We start from the raw sequence: 18,716 nt of genomic DNA, 5'->3' as shown, positions 1-18,716 counted from the left end.
TTCAATGTTTTCGACGATGTGGTCCGAAGTTTCATGAAAATCGGATTTCCGAAGTTGACCTGACGTTTCGCGAATTTACACGGTTCGCACCGAGATTTTGTCAAGCGTCATAAAAATAAGACATACCTAAGCACGACAAACGCGGGAAAATGTTTGCAAATTTCCGAAATTCTCGACGGCGGTTTGAAATATCAAAAACGTCAAATTTCGCGACGTATAAATCCCGCGGATGACAGAGGTCGATTTGAAATTCAATTAAACGTCATTCGACGGAAGTTAATCTTCGTCGCAGTCGGCGTAATATGACGAATCTCGCGCAGATGTTAAGTTCAGCGATGCTGATTATTCAAAACTTTCCACCACCGGCTCACTTTAAAAGCCTTTCAGTATTAAGGGACTTACAAGTTGTTCGCTCCTCTCCATTGTTCGAAATACGATAGCGGAGGGCTGAAATACCTCGCGGTATTACCGCGGCATGGACGCTTTATACGACTACGGCTACGTGTTGCGAGTAACGAGCGAGTCGTCGCGTCGCGGTCGCTCGTTGCGTCGGAGCTTTTATTTTTTGCCATTGTTACAAACGAAAGCGTTCGCGCGGAAGCTTAAAGCTGCCGCAAAATTATCTCCCCGCAGTTTCGTTATATTCGTTTGATAAATATTTATCAACCGGGTAGCAATAAACGGCAGGCAACAATGCGTTCCAAGCGGAATACTTTCGCCAGAAATCATCGGTTAATTACCGTCTTGCGGTTCCTGGATGTTTTCAGCTCCATTAGGCGATTACGGACAAGAACGCGCGGGGGAGGAAAAAACGAGGAAAATTAAATGCGAAACGACGACGAAGACACGAATTCCTTCCCGTAACTTTCCTTTCCATTTTAACGCTCATTAGCGCCCTTTTAACGCCTTGGACTATAATAAAGTGGCCCCCCCCTCCCCCCTACCCGGTATTTTCAGTTACGGAAAATCCTCGGGGCCAATGTACTTTGTACCAGCTCTTTCATCCGCGATCAAGCAAAATCATTCCCGATAGCATTGTCGCGTTTGTAAACCCAAAACCAATAACAAAAAAAGATAAATTTTATAACCGCGCGTGAATGAAGAGCCCGAGCTTTTCGTTCCAAATATGTCGCCATTCGTTCAAACCTCGCAATTGCTTTATGTTCAAACCGAGGGGGCGGAAATGTTGGAAAATGGAATTCCATCATTTTTTATCCGATTTTCACAACGCTGCAATTTCCCCGCAGCAATCTTATTGGTCGTCTCAGCAAAATTCCAAATCTGATTCCATCCTGTTTCGCTCTGTCAGATTTCATTTCACACTCAAATTTGAATATGTATACTCGACATGTTTTACCAATCCTTGGCGATATATACCCAATTTCTATAAATTTTATACCAATATCGTCGCCCAATTTGATCGGTCTGCGTTGTCTCGTCATTATTTTTCACCAAGATAGGCAAAGACGTCTGAACTCCATTTTTTAAGGAGCGTTGAGGCGTGCCGTTTACATAAAACTGCTTGAAACGGTTTAAACTGTCGCTGTAAGGACACTCTGAATAGTTCGAGTACAGCAGAATGTAGAATAAAAAGGTACCGACTTGATTTCCGCACGTCCTGCAAGTTTCCAACTTTTAGCACGAGTAAGGAGGTGGCGATGCTCGGCACTGTGATAATACGGCAGCTTGCGGGCTTTTCGTAAGTTTCAAAGGCGAACGAATGAAGAAACGGTTTTACAGGACGAGGAGGAAGCTGGTATTCAGATTGTTTATGAAATTTTCGCGAAACGTGATATTGGAAATCCCGAGCTTCGAATCGTCGCTCGATTCAATTTGGCGCGTTGATTGGTGATTGGAAATAATTCCTCAATCTAAACCCGTTGAAAAATCTTCGATACCCGCTGCAGCAGGCTTTCAATAACAATTACAGTCCACGTCACTCTCGCTGAGAGCTGACGTCATAAGCACGTTGAAACGAAGCGTTGGCCGATCGTCGAAACGAAGGTGTATTGTCTGTGGGTAATTAGAAACGGCTATGAATTCAGTCCGGACGGTATTATACGTATATCTGTGAACAAAGCGATTGGACGGCAAGTTCCATTGAAAATGGAAAAATCAGGGATCCGGATTGCTCATCGTCGATCTATTGTTTGACAATGAGTGCGATTTCACAGTCAGAAATAACCCGAACATTGCAAGGGGTCCGGAGAATTTACGATGTTTGAAGAGCTCGGAATTACCGGATATCGGGGAATAACATTGCTGCACGGTAATAGGCGTCGGAAGAAAAACGACGAATTCAAGGCTGCAGCAGGGCTCGAGCTTTCGAACGATAATAAACACCTCCGAAGCGCGGCCTGGGGAAAACCGCGCCTGTGATACCTGACAAATTACGGTCCGTGGAAAATAAAGCTCGGCCGGCAGCCGCGGAATTCGCGAATGCAGATTATGGGTGAGGAGAAAAAGAGCGAAATTCCTCTCGCGCATCGGAGGAGAATTCCGCTTCTCACCTGCGGTCATCAACGCCTCCTGCCGTTACACCCTTGACGGCGAGACTGCGTGTGCGTGTGTTCACCGTCGTCAAAGAGACGATAGTGGCGCCGTTGATTCGAGCAGGGGACGCCGGGCGCCGCGACGCTTCAGTCTCGACCGAAAGCTCGGCGCTCTTGGTTCAACGTCGGACACGACGCCGTTAAATCGTTGCGCCGAATCAGCGCTCTGTCCCTCCGACGCCTGCGACGACGTACAGGCGTCGCGACGCATGTTGACGGAAATTTATCCTCCACTGCTGTACCTGCGTTATTGACATTGCCGGCATTTATTTAACGAGCAATAATATACGACGAAAGTTTTCCTTTTCTTTAAAACAAGCGACAATTTCTACATTTTTTCTGTATCTGATCCGTCAAGCTCGTTCGTTACACACGTTCACCAAAAACGTCTCGTTTTTTTAACTATCCGCTTCTCGGCAGCGAGCTTGTACAATTGTGACGAGAAAGTTTTCATCCCCTCTCACCTTCGCCCCTCTTCTCGCCACCGCCGCAATAACTTTTCAACGGTCCGATAACCGTAAGTGCGTCCGATAAAACGGAGGGTGTTTGTGTGTGTGTTTTTTTTTTTATTTTTTCAATCGCACAGGAGATAAAAAGAAAACCAAATACACCCGAGAAAGATAAAAAATTAAAAAAATAAAATCGCACCATTGCGAGGGGAGAGATATTAAAAAAATAAAGACTTAAAATTTTTACAACTTGTTATAATATATCGATGTAATAAATCGAAGTATAATATAAAATATCTGTTGCCTATAATACCGGCCGGTTGTAACTATCGTTATAATTAACGCCGTGTGCTGCACGCGATGACAATCCAGTATTTATTGAAAATATAATAATTAATCACACGGTGAAAGAGAAGGAAAAGATATTATACGTAAGAAATATTTGAAAAAATCGTCTGTAAACCGAGTGGATGGAAGAAATAATTGAAAGCAAAATTCGTTGCCCATGGATCGAGCCTAAGTAACAATAAAATAATATAAAGCTTATGTAAAACGTGCGGGAATTGAAATTTTTATTCTAAATGACAAAGCGTCGAGTACCGCAAGGATTTCTTGAAACTTCGGTGAATTTTACCGGTTAGATAAAATAAAAAGAAAAAGAGAGCTTCAAAGAGTTTTCACAGTGCAAGGAGTGGTTTTGCTGCATAACGAGTTGAGTGTGCGCCGAAATTAATTGCCGGCGAAAAAGAAGTGTGCTTTAAAAGCAGAGACACGCATCCCGAAAGGCGGCAGCAGGTTCCTCCCCAGGGAATTGTCCAGTGATCGTATCCCGTAGCCGCATGAAGATGGACCTCGGCGAGGAGGAAACGGAAATTGGGGGAACCCAGCACGGGCATCATCCGCACTACACGACTTACGCGAAGCACGGTAAGCTCGTTGACTTTGCCTGCGTATAACAGGAGAATTCGGTCGTTCCCGTCTCGTCCCGAGGCGAGGCTCAATTGGCCCAATGATTAAAGCTTCCTCCGAAGCAGGCCGGGATTTTATCGCCGGCTGTCTCTGTGCAGAGGCGATAAATATTTCGCCGGTCATGCAGGGGCCAATTGACATAGAATTTGGACGGCTTCGTTCCGAATTCTCAGCTGAGCTTGCAGGCATCGAAGCTTGCGGAGTGAGGCGTGATTGATGGGCATCTGCCGCGAATCCTCCCGGAAAATCTTTGTAAGCACCCAAAGCCCGGAAAATCATTTATCGATGGACGTGTAACCGAGTTTCCAACGAAGTTTCGGAACGTTATTCATACCCGATATGGAATGAATTCGGGGATACTTTCTGTCCCAACTTGATTTAAAATCGATCGGTTTTTTTATCGCCGGTTACGCGATCGTTTTAACGCGACGCATTTTCCACGATGCGAAACTGATTTCATTCGGTAATTATTCATTAAGCAAGTAGTTTTATGAATAATCCTGCAACGAAATATCTTTAGGATTCTACAACTAAAATTTTGTTCATTTATTTCTTTGTTCAAATTGTCACTGAGCAAATCAGTAAGTTTCAATCACAGCTCTCGAAGTTCTTAACCTTATACTGTGAAAGTCGGAGGATCAAACGGAAGTTACGATATCTCCGGAATGATGTTTAATTATAACTAATTCGTTGATTTTTCTCTTAAGTAAGTTGAATTCCCGCGAAAACCGATAAGTTATAAACTGCATCAAAAGCTGTCTTGAGTGAAATTGTACAGTGCCGGTGACATTTTCACGAAAGAGCTTTTTCTAACAATCACTGACGTGTCAGGGATGCGAAGTGTAAAAGTATATTTCTGAAAAAGCAACGCGAAGCACAAATATAACCGAGCCTGGTGAGAGTCCTGAAAATTATTAAGGCCGCGTTGTTGTTTCCGGTGAAATATTAATTCAGGTCAACGCGTAAACCGGCCGAGCTTCCGTCGGTCTAACGAAGCTTTCAGGTAGCGTAAAAAAAATATATACACACATCTCGTTAGCTGTAACTCCGATTTAAAATGCGGCCGAATCAACGAAAGGCAAATGAAAACTGGGAAAATTACTTTATCTACCCGCCTCGCACTCTAAACACACACACGTGCAACTTTCGCACAGCTTCCAAGCCCCCGTTTCATAAACCCGTTGCGATTTATTCTCACCTAAATGTACCCGAAGAGAGTCGGTTGTCGATTCCTGTCAAAGAACAGCCGGATTTCCCGATTAGGGTTAAACTAGAGTTATAATTTAAGATTAAAGAGCAGGTTTTTTTCTTGCAGTCAAGCATCTCTTCCACTCGTTACTACGGAGAGCGATATCGTACCTTGTTCAGAGATATCAGAGAGAAAAGGGGAATAATCGGTAGAAAATACAGTTCGAAATAAACTCACGACGCTTTGGTGATAAATGGTAAAGAGCAGCGAATCGTCATGATGTTGGAACGGACTTGTGTAAATAAATGTCAAGTTTTATCGCGAGAAGCAGAAAATAAAAAATAACGCTCTCCAAGCTGCGAGGGTGAAGAAAAGGGGTGAGTTTCGGTCCGGACCGAGGAACGACTAGGTCAGGGTAACCATTTTATCGGCAATCGGAGCTGACGCGAAAATTGAACCCAGGGTGATGGATAAAACGGTAGGTACCTAAGTAGTTTTATATCAATCACGTCAATTGGATTTATTCCAAGCGAATACCCGTGTCATCTTCAACCGAAAAAGCGTCGGTGCCAAGTCCTCTCGTCCTCGACTCTCTCCATTATATCCGTCGAAGGGAAATTCCGGTCTGTTCGTTGACGGTGAGACGTTTGCGGGGATCCTCGTTTTAAGCCAAATTTAATATTGAGCGTATACGATGACGGTCGGAGGACGCCGAAGGAAGGATGAGAAGAAGTTAAATTAAGGCAGTCTCTCGGAAGGGTTCCGGGAGAACTTGACGGGTCTTTTGACTCTCGACCCGCAATCCTCTCGGTCCTTCGTCCTTATACCTCCCTCCTTCCAACCACCTCTCGTTTATTATCGGTTTGTGCTGCACTCGTTGAGTCGAAACCGTCGAAACGAAGACGTCGCCGCCTCCTCGTCCCTCTCGATAATTGAGAAACTTTATCGGATTATTTTCAATACGCTGCGATCGATAAGAAAAAAGAATTAATTGAAAGGAAAAGAATGTTGTAATATGAAAGCGGAGTACGCAACACGTTGTTATTACGCGATCATCGCACAAATTATCTTTCTCCGTCAGGAATTACACACGCAGACGATGAAACGTCGGAATTAAGGGCGATTCTTAGCCTCTAGATATGTCCTAGGATCGATTTGTCCGAGTGCCAGTCAGTCGGACAAAGCGACTGCTTTAAAATCGCATACACTTGACCTTTTTAAATTGCCCCCGATTAACTGGAAAAATTCAATCAGCCGTGGTTACGAAGAAGAGATTGGATCGCACAGTCCATTAGATTATATACCTATATTCACCCTCTTATACACGCGGTACTTTTAAATCATACTCGGAGAGGGAGACGCTCCGTTCTCGTAATAAGTTTACTCAAAAATATTTTCCTTGTATATGATGAATTTTTATCGTATTCCTTTTTACTTTTCTTCAACTTGGATTCCCTCACGTCAGTCTCAGGTCCTTCTAACTTTTATAACATCTGTATCTCTTCTCGTTCTTCTTTTGCAAATGTCATTTTAATTATTCCGTTGAGGGAATCTTGCAAGGCCCTTACAATTTCAAGGACTTAAATTGCGATTATTGTTTTCAGACATTTTTGCATGTGTCATAAATTTGCAGTTCATTTGCTGCAAGTTAACGCCCTGCAATCGACGATCAATTACTGCAGTCAATATATTATCTCGTGAAAGCTTTTCATAGCTCAAAACTGTAATGAGATCAGTGCTATTGGATTTACGAAGAATAGAAGTTTAATTATGATGTAAATCCAGCGTTTTCTATTAAATCATTTTAAAACCTGACGATTTTTTGTCCTGAGATGAAGCGTAAAGTATACGACTTGAAGCCCGGGAATAAATCATGACCACGAATTTGACTTGAAACCGTCTCCAGAACTTGATTTGACTAAAGTCCGCGTGTGCCGGCACGTTTTATTTCTGGATTTCGGCGTGAATTTCTTCTTCTGTTTTTGCTTTTTTTTTTGTTGCCAAGAGTCGCAGCGCTGCCGTACGGCGAGAGAGATATTTGAAAAATTCTGTCGGTGTTTCTACGCTCAGGGTGCGCAGCGTATATATATATAATAATATATATATACGCATATAACAAGCGGCTAAAAGATGAATAAATAACGACTGAAATTGACAGTGATAAGTGCGAAAATGCTCATTCAAATGCGGAGATAATTGAAGAGGGTCTACGCCCGAAGAAGTTGATCGAACTTGAAAGCTCGTTGTCAGTTCTAGCTGTTAGCTTACATAAATATTACGAGTATCTACACCGAATCCGCGGAATGGGGATCATTGCCGATGATGTGACAGGGTGACTCGTACCCACGCGTTTCAGGAGCTTCCTTGCTAATTAAGGCAGGCCTTAATTACAGGCGGCGAGTGCACACCGCCGTTAATTTCGATATGTACCTGCACGCTACCGGGTCGATGATTCCGTTTACCATTTGCGTGTAACATTTCTCGCCGAACGAGTTATAAATCAGGGTAAAATTTTCCCCGGTAACAAGAATTTCACCTCTAACATTCACGAGCCTTGCAGTCATGAAGCTTTGAGTTATTATACGCTCGCAATTAAAATATGTTGCATAAAATTTGGCCGTATTTTATTTCTCAAGCAACAGCAGCGGCGGCAGCTCGTTCGCTGAAGCAAATCCGCAGTCAGTCGTCTCTTTGAGCGAGTCTCTTTACACACTTGTGTAAATCGCGTACAATTTGAACCAGCACTTTGCGTTTGCGTGTCGCGATCATAAAGACTGTCGCTGATGCAGCGTTGCTTGAATTCTCCTCTTGAATGAAAAATATACGATTCGTGGATTTTGGAGCGGGGCACGTAGTTGAAATTGAATCGAAATTCGAGTAGGTTAGGTCTATTTCTACCCACGGCCCACATGCCCGACACGTTCGCTCCTCCACGCGGGACTGAAAAAGTAAGGCTGTTATTGCCGGCCAGGCCTCGAAAGCTCTTCCGAAACGACTCGTACAAGTGAAAGCGTCTCCCGTTGCACACGTGTCATCAATTCGTCTTACTAAAAAGACGACGGAAACGTGCCAGACGAGAATCGTGTGTTTTTGTTTTCTATACGTAATCGCTCGCCCGTCTTTCGACAGCACGTATAATCTCCGCTCCTCATCTCCCGAAACCCACCTTCGTAAATTACCAAATCACAAAACTGGCTTTGCCGGATTGTTTTTCAAAGACCGGAAGAGCAAACAAACGCCTTGATCCGTTTTTAAGCTCTACACTTTACGTCCGTTTTCCAAAATCATTGCTCACAGTTAATCGGAGAATGTCGGAATTGAGATAAACGTTGAACGAAAGTAGCAGAAAAGACGTGTAATCGGATTTAAAAATGATGAGTCATCGACTAATCCAAATGCATTTCCATGCACTGCGTGTCATCATTCTATTTTTCTAGATATTAAATTCACGAGGTATATTTCAAGTATTAAATTTAAATTGCAAAAACCGCCTCTCGTCGAAACTAGTAGTCGTCTTATTTCGCTAGTCCAGAAAAATTTGCATGTAATTTGAATGAAATTTATAGTTTAAAGAGAAGTGAAGGTAACAAAAGGCTTTCGCTACAAAACTGAGCCAGCAATAGCAATATTTTTCGCAAATGAAATACCCGCGGTATTGTTTATATAATTAAGCTTTATTGATTCCTTCTTCGCACGTTCAGTCAGTCAATTTGATTGCGTTTCAAGCTTCGCTCAAAGAACCCGCACAGATTGCACGGTTATCCGTATACGAATCAGTGAGGATTTAAGGGTGTCCTGTAATCGACCATCGGCTAAATTAAAACTTGTTGGCGAACCACTTCGGGAGGTGAAAGCTCTCCAACCGAGTGCTTCTTATTACAGGCATAACGTTTTACCGCGAATTCGAATAATCCTTTCAATATTTAAATTCCTCTTTCTTTCTTTCGAGTGCAAAACTCGAGGCTTCTTCTCTTTGGAAAGCAATTATTCAATGAGACGATACCACCGGAGCCGGACGCTCGAGTTTCAGACCGCGATTATATAAGAAGTCGACTCGAAAGCTCGACTGTCCCGCCGCTCGAGGCCCGCAGGTGCTTTTCAATTGTGCAATGCGACTGTATAGAAACTTTCCTAAAATACATTTTCAACTCCGACCACCGGAGTAATCCAGTTTCCAACTAGCCAACACCAAAGGGAACTCTCTCCGTGGCTAACTGGGAACAACCCGACTCGTCCTACGGGATTCGGGAACAGCGTTGTCACTTCCGCCGATGCGAGCATCCCGGACCACGTCGAATCGCATATCTCGACTCGTTGCGTTCCTCTATCGCCCGCGGTATGCATTTCGATTAATTTCGACACGTTTGAAATTTGTGCTCATTCGTCCGGGCTATCCGCTGATATGCATTCTGCAAATGAGATTGCACGCATCGTGGACGCTGAATTCTGTCAAAGTATCCGTGGATAACTCTGCAGTCTCACTTTGTGCTGCAAGCAGATGAACTCGACAATTCGGTCACGTTTTATACCCGTATTATAAACATAAAATTTCACGCCGCTACCGTCAACGTTTGATCTGGTTATATCGGAGAGTGTGAGTCTCTTATTGTCAGCGATAACAGTGCCGAGTGCATAATCAAATCGCATGGAAAAATTCACAAGCAATTGGCAAAAGTTAACTGACATTTCGGGTACACGTTTTCAGGATCGTAGATACTTTTTGCAAAAATCGTCCTTCTCGTTGACCCGTGAAACTTGTACGTTGGAAATAAAACTGCACGCTTTTCTGAACCGTCGTCAAGGATTTTTGCACCGAGTGTACAAGTTCAAGAAGATCCTCTTGGCATGATGATGTGTAATACCAATTTCGTTGATCTCGAAATCAGTGTTTGGTTGATTTGGAAAATGTGAGCGCACGAGGGAAATGAGAAACGTGGCGCGCAGGGAGAGAGAATAAATGTTATGAAATCTGATTTTGCGAATTTGTTTGAAGAGGAAGAGACGCCGCCCCTTCCACGTCTTCCATCAATACGCACATGCAGAGAGGAAGTTCGCGGAGGGAAATATTCCACGGGTCTTTTCAAGCCTTAGCGAAGAAGAATCCGGCTGTTGAGTGAAGGGTCGAATGTATTCTTTGGAGTCGTTCCATGCCTGAGAGAGGCGTCTACCTAAACCTTAGGAGTTACGGAATCCAGACTTCGGGTTGTAAAGAAAGAAGAGGTGAGATTTTAGGAGAGGGACGAGGAGGACGGAGAGAAAGATACAGCCGGGTCTCACGGTTTTGTTTGAGGGAGGAAAGTTTAAAGGAAGAAAGACGCACGGTACATACAGCGAATATTCGCTTCATATATTCGCGGCGGGGTTTCTTGACGTCATCGATCGATTTTCCGTGTCAAGCCGTATCCGATACTCTAAACATGGAACCGTGAACGTATGCGCTGGTCTGTTCCGCGAGATATACGGAACGTATGTCTGAAGAAGATGCGGGATTCGTTGCTTATATCCGACGTTCAAAGCTCTCTGGAAAATAATTGGTATCGTTATTATTGTCATTTCCTTTTTCTCGCAAAATCGATTTTTCACGAGGCAATTTTTTTTTTTCTCGCGAGCCTCGAACGTTCCGGATGATTGAACTCTTATTCATAATTGCAAATGAGTCAATTTATCCTAAATATAAAGAAGAGAGAAAATAAAAATCGAGGCAGAGAGAAGGCGAGGTTCATTTCTGGCAGTTTTATTCAGATTCTCCAGCCAGCTTTCACTCATTTATTAGATTTGATTTGTTCAATTGTTTTCACTCATTATTATCTTTCCATTGTGAAAATTCCGCTGCTGAACTCGGTTAATTGATGCTAATTTCTCTGCTCGAGTACCGTGTGATTGATATTAAGTATTTGTTATTTAGGAGCATACTCCAAGTCTTTTTACCGAAAGTATTTCACGGTAATAACGGCTGAATAAAAAATGTCTGCATCTAGACTTTTGATCAAATTACCGTGGGCTGAAACAGGTACCACGTGTAGAGAAAATTGAGATCTGCTCCGAGAAACCTTAGAATTTTGAGGAATTCAAATGCGAAATTTCGTTGTGACCCTGAATTTAACAGCGCGAAGCCATGCGTGTAGGACGTAATCAACTCGCGTATGCTCGAAATGCCGAGCGATATAGAGCTGGGATCGACCTGAAGATCAACCAAGTATTTCGACAGTTCTTCGGGTAAATTTATCACCGTAAATTGATACGAAAAACACATTCACCAAATATTTTCATACAAACGAAAAGCTGCGGGCTCGGCTGGCTGAGGGTATCCAATTTTTCTCTGCTTATTTGCCGTGAGCACACAAACCTGTAGAAGGGAGTCTGAATTTACTATCTGCGGTAAAAGAGCGAGCCGGTGAGTGGAATTCCCATTAACGAAAGTGAGAGGAGAGCAACAGCGTAGCAAAAAGCTGCCCTAATTATCGCTGCAGGGATTAAGCATCGAGTCCAAAACCGACAAATCAAGCTGTTACTTATAATCTGAACGAAAAACTTTATTGTGCGAAGAATCTATAGCAAAGCGAAAGGAGAAATTTCGGCGTATAATCGCGGAGTTAAATTGAAAGTCGCGTTCGTCGTCCGTTCGATCTGAACGAAAAGTCGAGGGGATAAAATTAGAATAAGGCAAAGCCGGGAGTCGTACGTGTGGGAGGCAGCAGCAGGTGTTTCTCTGTCTTCCGTTCTCTTTCTCTCGGTATATTTGAGGGTGAAAAATAGCGAAATCGAAGCGCTAGATGCGCTGGTTTGATTGAAAAGCACGTTCGATACGTCGGCGGGACGTCTTTATTAGTTTTTTTTTATATCGACTCTCGCAGATTCGTATATATAAAGGGAAAAAACCACCGGTCCGTACAGACTCAGCCGGAAGTGATCAAGTGGGTGGCCGGACCTCTCTGGTTTGGCATCAAAGGCGAGAACGCCAGTCTCAAAGTCTCTTCATCCCAGAGTAAAATAGACTCGCAAGCCTCGTTCCAGAGCTTTTCAATGCCGTTCAATGCCCAGGGCAGCGACGACTCTTTGGATAACGCTTCGTTTCGAAATCACGGACTTACAGTTACTCAAAACATTAGTCTTCCTAAAGCCCCAGTGACATTATACCCTCGAAGGAAATTAAATTCCTTAACACATGGGAAAATGCTGGGGTGGATCTATACCACGAATTCAATCTTTGCGCAAACAATACGGGGTCGAATTAGATCTGGTTGGATTAGGTTATACGATGTGTTGAAGAAACGATCTTATTATTCCTCAAACAACGATCGCAATTTCTCGGTAATCTGTAATCAGGCAGTATTTAATTTCACATAGAAATAAGTTTATATGACATTTTCACAATGTCCGAGCTTTAGAGCGAGTCTGCTTGTGCGGTAAGATTGTATTTCCGAAGGTGGCCTTTCACCAACTCTTTGCGAATACGGTATGTCAGTCGATTGGTTCTTAAGCGATTTCTTGATAAACTTTGAAAACTAGGAATGCTCGAATCTGCTAGAAGAGTCTTCGGTAATATGGAATTGGCGACTTTCATCGTGATCCTATTTTGCCCAATATCTCAAGAATCTCGACTCCAAGACGGGAGCTTGACGGATTGCTCATTTCTCAAGAATTGAAAAACGAGCAGGCAATATTGCGTTATTTACATTCTTGTAGTGGTTCGATTCTCAAGATTTCGAAGCTCGAGTGCCAGTCCTTGAATAAAAAACGTATCCATCAATGGATCAGGCTCGATATTTCCATTACATGCATCGAACTGGTTCTGCTCGCGGGGCTGGAGTGACTGGTAGGTAATGAGACCCGTCGTACTGTTCAATTCATACGAGAGCAGGAGGAGAATTATTTTTCTCCCGCGAAACGACCGTCTGAGACCGAGTTGAGAATACCCTGCGATATAAACACGGAGAACGAGTGTGTCGTGGAAATCGGTGGGTGGGCGAGGATAATTTATTTATGAGACACAACAAGAGGTGGTGCGGAGCCGGGAGAAGGCTTGAGTCAAAGGGGCGGTAGACTTTACCACGAGTTCCTCGAGTCACCTGGAACTCCGCCAACCGCTTTTGATGTAACAGTTTGACTTCCGAGGACGGCAGGTATGAGTTTCGTTAACAAATGATAATCCCGAGGCTTGCGAATCGCTCTGTTTGGTCTGTTTGTCGCACCGAAAGCTCCGAGCTTGCACAGCGCACCTCCGCAGAGTGCAGGACTAGTCACTCGCGTTGGCAAGCATCGCCGGCACCTCCAATGACGGCACAAAGCTACGACGCTCTGTATTGCGACATCTGGTAAATACAGCTTTCGCATTACATGTGGTCACCCTAACAATGAGCAAACACCGCTACCATACACAGCATGTGTTTTGTGGCCGCACCAACCGAACCTCATCCAATATATATGCGACAGGCACACGTAATTAGTAGCTTCTGTTACCAGGAGGGATTACCGCTACTTCTCTTATAAATTGTTACGAATTAAGCTTGCGTCGTCCTTAATCATACCGTGGAAAAAGGAGGAAGGTACGCGATAAATTTATTCGGATTTGAACCCGGATTATACCGAAAATATAGGTACGCGGTTGCCCTGCAGGTGAATGATAATTCCTTGACCAACCGAAAATTTTCCGTGACACCGCAAAAGCACAAAGCTCACTCTCTTCACGAGTTTGGTTTGAAATTTAACACGGTTCACAATCAGCAGAATCTGTCCTACCGTTCGGAAATAAATCTCCAGTTTTCATTTTCTGCTTCGTTAAAAATTTCTCCCCACATTTATTGGACACCCTTTTTACTTTCCGGACAATCTTTTCTTCCCGCTCGTACTCTTGGAAGTTTGTCCGTGGATCAGAGAATCCCTGTGACAAAGAGCATACTTGATGAAATGTCTGTTCGTCAAGTTTTTGCTTTGGAATTTTCTAACTTTTCACCCGCTTTTCTTCACGTACAATAATGACTGTAGCAGCAGGTGCGAGTTTATACTCTGCAAATTTTCTGATAATCAATAGTTAACAACTAATTAATAGCTGCCCACGGCTTGATGGCGGGTAAATATTGACACCGTGCAGAGAGATGGCGGGTTGAAAATTTACAGTGCACCAAGAACTTTAGCAAGAGAAACTTTGAGGCTCGAATATCCGAGGGATAAACTGTCGCTGACGTCTCTACGCCGTTCGCACAGTTATAACTACGGAACAAACTCTTCGACGAAATTTTCTCGGTAAAACCTCTGCGTCTCCCGAAGCAGCGTTGAAGGACAGACAATCCGAAACTGACGCCATCGCGAAGCTTTCGGTGAAACACGCTTATCCCTGGAGGGTCCGAGGGCTTCAGGTTTCGAAGTCCTGAGTGGCATAGGCAACGAGGAAATTGAGAAAGAGCATCGAACCATGTATTGTCAAGTTACGACGTTTAGAGAAAGAAGCCTCCGCAGTCTTCGCTAATTGTAAGCTATCCGAGTCAATGCCGCGAACGTTAAGTCGAAGGCCAAAGACTCTTCGTGTGAACGAAGACAAGTGTCTCTCCCCTAGAAAGGGACGAACCAATAGAATTCAGAACTATCCGCTCTTGTGCCTCTTTGTATATGTAAGCAAGGCCTGCGTGCCACTTATGAAAAAAAAAAAAAAAATCTAGAACCAGTTAGAACCAAAGTGAAATCTAGTTAACATCAATTATCCGCAGCAAACACATCACGAGTTATGCATTTGATATATTTTTTTCATTGATTTTTCCACTGAATTCAAATAATCATTAAACATCAGATTATTAAGAATCCATCGCGCTTGTATAAGTAGTAAAATATTTGTCAATTTTAGAAACTACTGAGTACAAATTGTAGCCTAAAATGTATCAACAAACCAGCGTGAGCACTTCACGTATCTATTTTCACACGTAGAGTCTTTTAGCTCGACACCCCCATCGTGAAATCGGCCAGTCGCACTGATGCGAGTAAAATCTCTGACCCAGAAAATTTGAAAATGATTGACGCGAGTTCATGGCTATACCCGGAAACGAAGTTGGGGGTGAAATCAAGGTCCATAGACGTCGATCTTTCAGCGGTCCCTGGTGCAAAATAAGTAAAAATAATTTTTTCTGCAATGTTTTTGCACCACCTCTGGGCGAATTATTTCTCGGTGAAAATGAAACGATAATTTTATTCCCATTTCCTCACAGTCGACGCGGTGTTTGAATTCGAGCTGACGTGTACTGTAGATGTTACAACAGCGCTGCGACTGATGGAATCATTCTGCCTAAAACGATATTGGCGATCCGGTTTGTTTTGAGTAGTTGCCTGGCAGTTCGGTGTCAATAAATTAATGCATAATTTCTGCATCACAGGGATTACCGCGAATATTTGTCTGGGCGTGGGAGGAAAAACAGGCGTGTGGTTAGATTCGAGGTGTGTCATACTCGCGTTGATGTTTGCCCAACGTGTCCGAGCGAGAGAGAAATAGAGAGAGAAAGAGGGAGGGAGAGTTATCTCCCAACTGAATGGAAGGGGCGGGGAAAGTTGTCTTTGAATATTATCGACATTTCTGTCAATTGAGCTTCAGCTGCCTGCACGACGAAACCGGGATGTTTAACCAGCTGAATGGCTGGCTGGTTCAATCGATTAGAAAATATCTACGTCAGGGCTGTTGCAATCCATTTAGTGACCGAAGATTACGCTCGAAGCTTAAAAAGTTTCACTAAAAAACCGAATTCTTCGTACATGTGTGCGATACGGATGCAGGGATAGGAATGTGATCGAATTTAGTGTGAACAGGAAAGTGTAGACGAAAAATGAAGAATAACGTTATCCCTGAGATATAGTGGATGTGTGCACGCCTTTCACTGTCGCACCAACGACAAACAGAAGCTCCTTGAAAAATATTAGGAGAATATCGAAGAAAGTTTGAAGATGATGACACACACGTCTGCGCCTGCTCTCGAGAACTTGGGAGAGGCTAAATAAAAGTGAAATATTAGTTTTTGAAGTCTGCGATACGCGGGGCTTTGGAACCCGATGCATTGTTCACCGTTTCCCAAGACGGAATAAGAAAGTCTCCGAAAAAGAGGTTCCTTGGAAATTGGTTCAACGGATTTCTCTCGGTCTCAGTCACCTGAAAATCCTCCACGACGATATCTTCCTGAATTCTGTGCAAAATTAAATGAAAAGGGACTCGATTTGTTCCGCACTGAAGACCAGAATATTTATGAGCATTAGTGATTGTTCACCAGCTGTGAACAGTCTGATACTCAAGCAGCTAAGCTCAATATCCGCCTGGGTCTCAACTCAACTTCGGGATTCTTCGTATTGAGGCTCCGGTTCTGTGAAATACCTGTAATCAAATTGACGCTTATTCGCGAATTTCTGCCCGCTTCTCCCTTTCGGAATCGAATCTTTGCGCGAAAGAGGGTCAAGTATAAGTCGAGTGAAACCGGACCGTCGCTTTTAAACCGTGATCGAAAGATGCTGATGGAGTTGATCGGTTTCTGTGTAGTTCTTTCTCAAAACTAGACACCTCGGCAAACAAGTAAATAATGATTCGAGCAGCGTCTTGAAAACTCCGGAGACCCTATGGTGTTCACAGCATTAATCCGCGGGAAGATTAATGACGTAGAATAAAAGCTTTCTCGACGTGAAGCTAAATAGTCAGGAACCGGCTGGGCTAATGGCCTCGAGGCAATCAGCTTTAAGTACTCGAGTAAGACGGAAATCATCCACGTAACATAAGGATGTAGATTTAAGACTGAGAGTATAAAATTTCTCGTGATTTTTTCAAAAAAAAAACTAAAAGCGACGTCTGATCAAAAGTTTGTTTCGTATCTCGTTTGAGATGAAAAACGTTTGGTCGGTGAAACGTGCTTGTTACTTAACACGCACACCCAGACACATGTCCTACCTTTGGGCAGTGATCGGAGGTAGAAAATCGGAGCTGAAAAAGTTTCCGTATTACGGGGGCTGCGATAAACATCGCGAGTATAGACCGGAAGGCAAAAAGCGGCTGCAGGGCGAAAACCGTCCAACTTATTTGCGCTAATGGTCTCCAGCTCACCGCAATCGGTTCGCCAGCGTTCTCGTCGGCATTCGCGGTTGCGGTTTTGTGACATTTGCAGATGCGTGAGCCAGAGAGCAGTGATTGGATCCAAACCGCAGTACGAGATAAACTCAGTTTCGGAACGGCGAATGGCGCTCGGTTACAGGTCGCGATGGCGGACTGCCGGAGTGTTTGCGACGTCCCTCATACCGGAAACGGGATGCCGGCTTTTTCCCCGAGCGGCGGACTGCTCCCTGTTTCCAGGATTCGAAACGGCTCGCCTGTACCCGCTAGATGGAATCACCAAAATTGGTTGGCTAATTTTAGTCCGCCGACTATGGTTGCAGCATCGAAAGCCCCTTTTTCACCACCGCTGCTCTTGTTATCTTTGCCACCCCTCGGTTAGTGTTTCTGTACCAAACCCGCCGCCTCATCGCTCGAGGCTTCCAAAATACGCGCAGAGACGCAACGGCTGCGTTTTCCCAGCCTCCTGTTTTGAAATCGAATCGAATCTCTGTTCGATCGCCAATTTTAACGAGGTAAACTGGAGGCCAGATTTGTGGAGCAATCGTATCGCCGATGTAACGCGCAGCCGTTTAATACAGGTAATCACATTGTTATACTCTGTTGCAATAATTCCGGCGATGAAATTGAGTGATTAGAACTCTAAACATCATCTCTCTCTCCCCAGGAATCCTGATTGCAAACACAAACGGTCAACTAATATTTCCCCCCCTGTATGTACAGTGCATATACCACGGGTATGTATTCGAAGCATTGACGCGGTCAGCACTGGGAGCATTTAATCATTAATTAATTCTGTCCCGGCGTAACGTAATCACCAGTATAATTAACCCTCATCTAACTAAGCCGTTCATCACGGACGTCGAACCTCCTGAGGCAAAGGCTTCGGACTTGGGGCCGGAAGTTGATCAGTGAAAATTATTGAAACAACCACCGCCGATGATCAATGATATCAGATTTACGACGCGATATATACGCGGTGTTTCTAATTTTCCTGCGAAATTAGTGCCGTGATTTATTAGGAATGCGCAATTTAAATTCACCCCGAAAATAGAATGTTTTATGTCGATCGTAAAAATTCCAAGGCGACGTAAGTACGTTTTGTCCCTCGGGCGGAAGTCAGGATGGGGGAATTGTGACAACGACATCTCGGTCTTTTAAAGCCATCGCCATTTCGATGATGACTTTGTTCGATCTGCGTGAAAGTAAAAAGCTTCGCGTAATTAGCAAGCGACGATTGTAAAGCTGAACTCTGTGATATTCTCTTTCAGAAGTAAGATGTGTTTGCTTTTTTCGTCGATGTGATATTGAAACAGAAGATAGTTTATCAGTAAAAAATTTGAATACCAAATTGCACGTACGGTTAAATAAATAATGTATATGTGGTTCTTCCCGCGGCGAGGGCCGAGCATCAGGTTGAATTTTCTCCCAGGATTCCCTGCGGTCGGTGCTTCCTGTTGTTTACCCTGACAACCGCGTTGCTAAGGACA

At 43.8% G+C, this 18,716-nt stretch overlaps 1 protein-coding gene across 5 annotated transcripts in view; it reads left to right on the top strand.

Annotated features, from left to right (window-relative positions):
* The first annotated feature begins 2,658 nt into the window (after positions 1-2,658).
* The window catches only part of LOC124214320 (KH domain-containing, RNA-binding, signal transduction-associated protein 2-like), a 124,846-nt gene continuing 108,788 nt past the window's right edge, over positions 2,659-18,716 (top strand). For all 5 annotated transcript variants that reach the window (XM_069134477.1, XM_069134476.1, XM_046616575.2 and 2 more), the window contains exon 1: positions 2,659-3,928. In XM_069134477.1, the coding sequence (XP_068990578.1) occupies positions 3,841-3,928 (88 nt within the window). In that variant the 5' untranslated portion in view covers positions 2,659-3,840. The remainder of the gene's footprint in view (positions 3,929-18,716) is intronic.

Source organism: Neodiprion pinetum, chromosome 3, assembly GCF_021155775.2.
Source record: "Neodiprion pinetum isolate iyNeoPine1 chromosome 3, iyNeoPine1.2, whole genome shotgun sequence".
In the NCBI taxonomy this organism is placed as follows: Eukaryota; Metazoa; Arthropoda; class Insecta; order Hymenoptera; family Diprionidae; genus Neodiprion; species Neodiprion pinetum.
This window is presented reverse-complemented; position numbering and strand designations above follow the sequence as displayed.